This window comes from Orussus abietinus, unplaced genomic scaffold (genome assembly GCF_000612105.2).
Source record: "Orussus abietinus isolate OABI.00-Male unplaced genomic scaffold, Oabi_2.0 scaffold29, whole genome shotgun sequence".
NCBI classification, from domain to species: domain Eukaryota; kingdom Metazoa; phylum Arthropoda; class Insecta; order Hymenoptera; family Orussidae; genus Orussus; species Orussus abietinus.
The window spans coordinates 1049816-1057314 of NW_019395567.1; the positions used below are offsets into that span (position 1 = coordinate 1049816).

General features: G+C 41.0%; 2 protein-coding genes and 1 long non-coding RNA gene across 5 annotated transcripts; 1 reads left to right on the forward strand and 2 right to left on the reverse strand.

The window, feature by feature from the left end:
* Positions 1–560: 560 nt before the first annotated feature.
* On the reverse strand, positions 561–2323 carry LOC105700790 (methyltransferase-like protein 14 homolog). Of its 3 annotated transcripts, none has more exons than XM_012426957.1 (6): positions 2159–2323; positions 1896–2072; positions 1519–1836; positions 1052–1434; positions 926–974; positions 561–837 (listed from the first exon to the last, which is right to left on the reverse strand). In XM_012426957.1, the coding sequence occupies exons 1-6, from the start codon at positions 2213–2215 to the stop codon at positions 595–597; spliced, it is 1227 nt and encodes a 408-aa protein (XP_012282380.1). In that variant the 5' UTR covers positions 2216–2323; the 3' UTR covers positions 561–594. The 3 variants fall into 3 exon arrangements, with proteins under 3 accessions (XP_012282380.1, XP_012282389.1, XP_012282397.1); XM_012426974.1 differs by having other exon boundaries at positions 661–875; XM_012426966.1 differs by having other exon boundaries at positions 655–974.
* A 984-nt stretch (positions 2324–3307) lies between these two features.
* Positions 3308–5911, forward strand: LOC105702171. The gene is made up of 3 exons (XM_012429541.2): positions 3308–3606; positions 3721–3801; positions 3943–5911. The coding sequence occupies exons 1-3, from the start codon at positions 3574–3576 to the stop codon at positions 4138–4140; spliced, it is 312 nt and encodes a 103-aa protein (XP_012284964.1). The 5' UTR covers positions 3308–3573; the 3' UTR covers positions 4141–5911.
* A 142-nt stretch (positions 5912–6053) lies between these two features.
* LOC105702179 lies at positions 6054–7379 on the reverse strand. The gene is made up of 3 exons (XR_001104278.2): positions 7274–7379; positions 7136–7196; positions 6054–7058 (listed from the first exon to the last, which is right to left on the reverse strand). It is a non-coding gene; the product is annotated as an uncharacterized LOC105702179 (long non-coding RNA).
* Positions 7380–7499: the final 120 nt, after the last annotated feature.

Sequence of the window (7499 nt, forward strand, 5' to 3'; positions counted from 1 at the left end):
AGTGGCGGAAACGTGTAACTTAGAATGTGGCACTAGTTGTCGCATTTCCCTGCACGGAGGAAACCAAAAATCTTGGGACGGAAGCTTGTATGGCACAAAGTCTCCCTTTGATGTCGAACCCTTCGACTCACTTTTATGTCAGGCTTCTACGGAAGAATGTTGGTTATTGCTCCGTTGCATCTATTACACTGCTTTAGAGATGCTTTTACTTGAACCGATTGTTGAAATGGTCTTTTGGGTAACTTCGTATCGACAGCGCACTGTTTTAACGGGGCAGTGGCAAGGTTCGTCCAGTACTAACTGCGGATTGTTTAAAACTGCATATCGAACCTGTTGTACAGTAGGGATTTTGCCATACATTTTTCTCCGTGTGCGTGGTTAATCTTTGGTCACAATGGAAATGACGTTGAAAATGGCAATATTGCTCTCTTGTGTTCGCAACGTAATTCTTTGAAATTGACACATCAATTAACTTGTCGAGATGAGGATATTTGCACAGGTGCATCGAGCGGTCAATGCATACTTGCAAATTGATTTTGTATTAAAGTATAGTGCAAAGAATGTGAATAGTAGGAACCTTATATAAGTGACTGTCTAATTATTCATTGGAGACAAATCTAAAGGAATAAAGTATGATCTATACAGCTGAGTAAATGCGTTTTGAAATGTACCCAAGTAGGTTTTATTAATAAATGCGTTGTAACATTTATAACACGATGACGACCATGGAGTATGATTATCTTCCTCTCCCTCTGCCTCGACTGAAGCCTCCTCTACCCCTGCCAGAGGCTTTGCTCTTCGGTGGTGGAGATTTTGGCCGGAGGGCTTCGATCCTCTCTGTACATCCAGTCGTAATTTGACCGGTTGTGAAATAACTAGTATACAAGTCTGCATTGAAATTACTATTAGTTAGTTCCTGACCTACCGTAAGCCAACCTGGTCTGATTGTGGTGTCACGACCGAATAGGTGTAACCTAAAAGTCAGAAATTACCGTTAACGTGTATATTGAAACGTTGTAAAAAAGAAATTAAAATTTGTATTACAGCTTACCGTCTTCTGCCCAGGCAGAAATGTTCAATAATATGAAATATTTCAACTGGCTTTTCTATCAATCCGTATTCTGGTTCCTCCGAGATGATTAGATCGATGTCCACATTAGCATGGATGAAATCACCATCGGTAGATCTTCGTACAGTTCCTTTGATGCCCATTAAGCAGTGTTCCTTTGTTCTCTGAAGAACTGCCTTACTGTCCAAATTTTTACTATGACCAGGATTGTTAATGTTGGTGCGAATCCAGCAAATGTCCTCGCATCGTCTGAAGCCCCATTTGCGTAAACAAAAGCGCCCCATGTCTAGTCCATCGCTACTGCCACACCACAGGAATACAAAACTTCTGTTCGCTGCGACTTCTCCAATATCAAGTTCTAGTATCTATTGCAGTCAAATTTTTCAAATCCTTATTACGACTATAATTACTTTGCATTTAAACGGAATTATTAACAAATACATTCAGACCTGATCCCAATTCCAAAGCTGTACGTTCGTCGCTCCACAAGTTCTCTGATATTCCTCAAGTGGTGGTTCAATGAGGATAACGTCGAATTTACTATTAAGGTCTTTTAAGTTGAACGTCAGTAAATCAGTTTTTAAATACATTGGAGGTGTCGCGGTCTCCGAGATTAGATCATCCTTCAACTTAATTAATTCACGCAGTTTGGGATACTCCTCGAATCTATCCGCGAGTCCTACGTCTCTGATAAAATTCTGAGGCCTCTGGCCCGTGTCAATAAAGTGTTGGCAATAATCATTATGTGGATTAGAAGATTGCGTGCCCTATAAGTTTAATTTATCATTATATTTAACTCGTATTAGAGTGCACACCAGTTTCCCACCTTTAAGAACGTCGATGAATCTTTATAAACAATTTCGTCCATCGGAGCAGCATTGCCTTTAACATTTTTAGTCTCAACATCTTGCTTAACGGAAGAGACCTTCCCTTTCTTCTTTTGCACCTCGTCTATATCTGTCCCTAGGATCTGCCGAAGCTCATCGATGCTTGAAACTCCTAACTGCAAATAAAATATTTACAAGCAACGTTGTGCATTAATTGAAATAAATTATAAAGCACACCGAAGTATGGATTCATCACGCATACCGTTTGCGCCAGTAATTTTTTCCGTTTTTGGGACCTCTCACGCAAAGTCTGCAACATTGTGTACTGTTTGCACTGTAAATTATAAACAATCCGTCACTACCTCATCTTCACACGTAAATAATCAAGAAACGGCAAGAAGGTATCAAATACAGAGATGAGTTGGGAGATTGCTCACAGGCAGGATCGTGCAATCGCATCCTGTGCTGCCCTCTGGTTTCGTACGTTAGCTTCACCGTTTTTTGCCCCCAAGGGCGGCGCAACGAATTTCTGATAGGAGCTCGCGCACTCGCGAAGGCGGTACCATTTACCAGTCGCCGTTGGCGGCTCACGTACTCGTGATGGTAATACCATGCGACAGTTGACGGTGGTGGCTTACCTACGCTTACCGACACTGCTCGCTTTTGTTGGTAAGGGAAGAACACTCGTTACGCTCCATTTGACTTTATCTACTTATCTACTACTATTAAGTACATTGTTGCCTCGAAGTCGACGTGATGCGGAGCTTTGGGGCACGCGTCGGTGTAGCGTACGGAACTCTCATACAGCGAATCTGTGTGAGTGCGATCGCTCCTAGAAATCGTCGCGCGTCCCAACCAACTAACAAGGAAACATTCCCAAGTGTCCGCCTCCGATCTTATTGAGTTTCATATATGTTGAAGAACACAAAAATCTAAGAGACACGTGTTTTTTTATATCTGCAATGGTCCACATTTAAGGGGTGAAACTACCCCCCAAAGTTTAGCAAAAAATCGGTTTTTTAAATATTTTTCGTAGGAGCAGTGGAGGGATTTCGACGAAACTTTGCTTAAATGTATTCTGTATAAGGACGGTGACAACACAATATTGTTCGGCAATGTTGCACCCCCTCAAGGGGGTGAACTACCCTTCAGGTGACATTTTTTTGTAATATCCAATAAACAAGCACTCCTACTTAAGTTCCACTTACGCGATGTGATTGCTCGCAAAAAGTTAAGAAATACGTGTTTTTTGCTTTTTGCCAATAAACATTTACACATCGGTTGTAAACAATGAATGTAGTATGAGCATGTATGAGCTCCTATCAGAAATTCGTTGCGCCGCCCTTGGGGGCAAAAAACGGTGAAGCTAACGTACGAAACCAGAGAGCAGCACAGGATGCGATTGCACGATCCTGCCCGTGAGCAATCTCCCAACTCATCTCTGGAATCTCAAGCTTCTTGCGTCAGGCGCAGCGATGTCAAAAATGTAGCCTTGTTCGGCTTAAAATCAATGTTCGCGGGCAAGCGAGTAACCCAAGATTTCATGTAAATTGCAAGAAGAAGAACTCGAAAGCGTGTTTAGTCTCCGGTACTGGGCCCAAATTATTGGGCCGAAATACAACACACGAAGAATAAGAAGAAAGCGTGTTTCTTGTGGACACGAGTCGAGTGCCCGTCATGGAGTCTACCATCGTACACCTTGAAGAGAGTGTGAGTCCCGGTGTACATAACATAACCTCCTTCCTGTCTATTCTAAGACATATTGAATGTTAATTGTTGGCCAAGCGGTATTTATGTATTAACTATCGTTGGATTGTTTTTTAGGTGCAGAAAGCAGACGGTAAACTTGATGTACTAGCTTGGCAAATAGATGCCGTCGAAAAGGAACTTCAAGACTCGGACAAGGTAACGTCTTGTTATACTATCCTTTACGACAGGATTTGTACTTCCTTTGAGTTTGTTCCGTTTCACGAAACAACTGATGTTTCAAGGTCTGGACGAATTGTAGATCTTTGATTTGACGTTAATTCCAATGTCTTCAAATAGGTATCAGTGCTTAAACTGTTGCACTCGGTCACTCAAGTTAAAAAGGAGTATCAAATGCTGCAACAGGATATCTCAGAGGTTCAGCAGTTGCAGAAACAGCTTTCCGATTCATTGAGGGCGCAACTTTCTCAAGTGCAGGGTCATTTTAATATCCTCCGTGAAAAGATTACAGGGCAGAAATCCCCTCCGCTTAAATAAAAGTTGCAGGACTGAGTATGAAATTCATTTCTTCTCTGGTCAGAGACGACTAATTTAATTATTGTTTGTTAAAATTGGTGGTGTGGCATTTCCAAGAAATTCAGTGCAATATCGGTTACACATCTGCATCGATTCATTAGAGAATAACACCAAGCATGTTCTGACACAATTTAAGTATCTTTCTTCACTGATAACTTTACACGCTCTTTACATTGAATGTGTAGAAACATTAAAATAATTAGTGAATCCAGATTCATGGTATAAGGAAAATAAAAAAGTCTTGTCAACGAGTAACCCATGCTGTATAGACGGTGCTGGGGCCAATAGAGTCATCTAATTACATAGATTCACTTTTGAATGCAAAGTTAGAGATCTCGCTATATCGTATTTAGCTAACCGAACCTGTTTAAAATGGCAACTTGCCCTCGAGTATTCGATAAGAAAAATGAAACCACACTTGCAATGTTCCTCTCGACGTCATTCGACGATGAGAATTATTTCCTCGTCAATTAAAAAATTGTTTTAAACATCAGAAGTCATTGAAAATTTTTAAATAAGTCACGACCAATGAGTACTTTGTTAACTGTAGTACAATGTACCTATCGTGCTACTATGTACCAAACGACACACCATGTATACGCACCGTAAACTGTACGTATCTATCAAGATCGTCGATGTATTTGTTTTCATCGTGACCTCTAGAAAATGCAGAAAATGCAAATAGTTAAGCCAATCTCTAAAACATAGCCATGATTAAATCATTGCCGTTTTTAGCTTCCCTTTACAAGTGTTTACAAGTATCGGGTTATTACCCAGAATTAGTGCGTAGCCAACTAAGAATATTGTGAAAGTATACACTGCACCTTTCGACGAGTTTTACACATTTCTAGAGATGTGCGTTTTTTAGGATCGAACTTAACATTGACAAATTGTTAACTCATCGCTGGCTCCTGTCCCCTCAAAAATATGAACGATCCACCAACTAGCAGAGTGGGACACGAGCCATCGATCGGTAGAGTTACCTTTGCGACAAGAGTATTAAAGTATGTGCACTATTACTGTTAATCGATGTGTAATCGGACGATGTCAATTCTTCTGTAAGTGCATTCTTAGTTACCACTCTGTGTCGCGCCGACGTTCGATCGAGCGTTATTTTTGCATGCGTTTACAGATATTCCTTGCGTTCTCGATCGGTCGTCGTTAACTTAATGAGAAAAATGGTCTGGAACACATTCAAAGCGTGCCAAAATTGCGGTCAGTTAGTAGTCCTCTCGGTTCGTCTCCACCGAGTGCGTAGGAACATTTTTTATTAATTTATTTACCGTATACATATCATGGGTTACCTATTTTCTAACCTAAAATAGGAACCGCGTCATCCTTGAGACTATTTCGATTTTCTCTACGCCGAGCGTGAATATTTTTTTTTTTCTTTTCGTAATCATTAATTTATTAATAGTGATACTCAATTACCCCATAATCGAGCCATGCCAAGAAAAAGGACTGCTTTAATTCCGAGTTAGTAAGAGCCGACATAACTACTTCTTAACGGGTACCTTTCTACACGGTTTTGCGGAACCGTCTACCACTCGATTCTACCGCTTATACAATTAACGAATCGATAAAAATAAAGAAAAAAAAAAACAAATGTAAGGGGCATTATAAGCGCGATTATCGCGATTGTAACGAGGAAAAACGGAGGTGCATCTCTTTCGGGGATTGACCCTGTGCCTGGAAATGAACTGTAATCTCCGTACAGAGTAAAGAAATTAATATATACAATAAATAGTCGAGTCGAACTTATTTATATTAACCCTGTTATTTTCTAATCATATTTATTTCATGTTACGACGTTAGACCTAACTGCATACGATTAAGAAATTGCGAAAAAAGAGGTACATGAGCGCCATCCCAGCGGAAGCATCGAGAAAGAAGGGAAGTGCATTTCTTTTGAGTTTGGCCCTGCAGTAGAAAATGAACGTCATAAATTATTATTTATAAAAACGTTAGAAACTAATTATTTATATATTATTTACGAACCAAAAAAATGGATATTATCTCTACCCTGAGGGAACAAAAATTCATCGAACCAAAGAAATATTTCGCTGGTTCGATGCAATTCTTTTCCCAGTGTCTTGTTTATTATGATATTTATTTTCCTTCATTTCAGAGACGGAGGAGAATGCATCGGAGTTGCAACAGTTGCAACTGCATTGCCGCCGAATTTTGCGGACGATTCTAGTTTCTTCGAGCGAAGTCAAGGCAAGTCGGCGGATTATTTATTTATTTTTTTCCGAGACATTTCGCCCGTCCTTGAAACTGCGGAGAAATTCCGGCCATTTTTTTTTCCCCCGAGGGTCGCAGGAAATCAGGTTAAAGTCTGATCGACTTCGAGGACGGGCGAGAGGAAGCGAAAAGGAAAATAGAAGAGCGAAAGATCCCGCGATCACCGGACCGTGTCGCGATTCTACACCTAATTAAACGTCGACGCATCTTGCTGCAGTTTGCTGCACCCAACTGCATAGCTCCTTATCGGACTCGAGAACGAATGCGAAAAAGAGCCCGATCGCTCCTCCGCTTCTTTCTGGCCTACTTCTGAGAGGTTTTTGCGATCGGAGAATTTTTCACTCACGTTAACAAGTTCCGGAAATTTCACCAGGGATAGGTGCAGCTGCAGCTGAGAGTTTCTTATGGGAAAGTGCTGGGGAGGCTGGGTGCATGAGATGTTCAAAGAGCCCCAGGATATTTATGGCATCGAATAAGTGACGATCCAAGACGAGATCTTTGGCGAATAACGGGATTCCCGTTAAGTGGCGTGGTCGGAGACGAGTCGAAAAAGGCGAGGCGGAGTTCATGACCGAAGGTGCCGAGGAATCCTGCGAGGATCTCCTTCCAATTTTTCTGAAAACATTGCGAAATAACTAGACAACGTGGTATAAATAAAAGGCTCTTTGTTCGGGATATGTCATCGCACCGAAACCGTCGGCATGAAACTCACCGTTTATCGCAGGCTGTTGGCCGTTGCAGAGACGTACAAAAGACGGTTGGAGAAGAAGTGCCTGTACGCAACAATATGCAAGAAATTAAATTAATAAATAGTCCTTGTGTTCGAATGAACAAAAGAATAGAAAATCACCTTTTATGGGTCGACGATCGTGATGCCGAAGGGTCCCTGAAGATCTTGATTTTTTATTTCTTGAAGATGTTCAAGAAATTCAGAGTCCCCAATTAAATTTTGGTGCACTTGAATGACAATAATAATAAGGGATAATTATTTACAGACCCATGATCGCCATGCCGAAGAGTCCTGTATGAAGGAGATTTTGCTTCCTATTTTCTGAAAATGTGAATTATCAAACAGC

Bases quoted from the DNA above. Each gene is read 5' to 3' on its own strand.
- LOC105702171 (XM_012429541.2), top strand. From the start codon at position 3,574: ATGGAGTCTACCATCGTACACCTTGAAGAGAGT. The intron at 3,607-3,720 runs GTGAGTCCCGGT...ATTGTTTTTTAG, and splicing joins TCGTACACCTTGAAGAGAGT to GTGCAGAAAGCAGACGGTAA. The intron at 3,802-3,942 runs GTAACGTCTTGT...GTCTTCAAATAG, and splicing joins AACTTCAAGACTCGGACAAG to GTATCAGTGCTTAAACTGTT.
- LOC105700790 (XM_012426957.1), bottom strand. From the start codon at position 2,215: ATGTTGCAGACTTTGCGTGAGAGGTCCCAAAAACGGAAAAAATTACTG. The intron at 2,073-2,158 runs GTATGCGTGATG...TTTTATTTGCAG, and splicing joins AAAAATTACTGGCGCAAACG to TTAGGAGTTTCAAGCATCGA. The intron at 1,435-1,518 runs GTCTGAATGTAT...TGACTGCAATAG, and splicing joins AGCTTTGGAATTGGGATCAG to ATACTAGAACTTGATATTGG.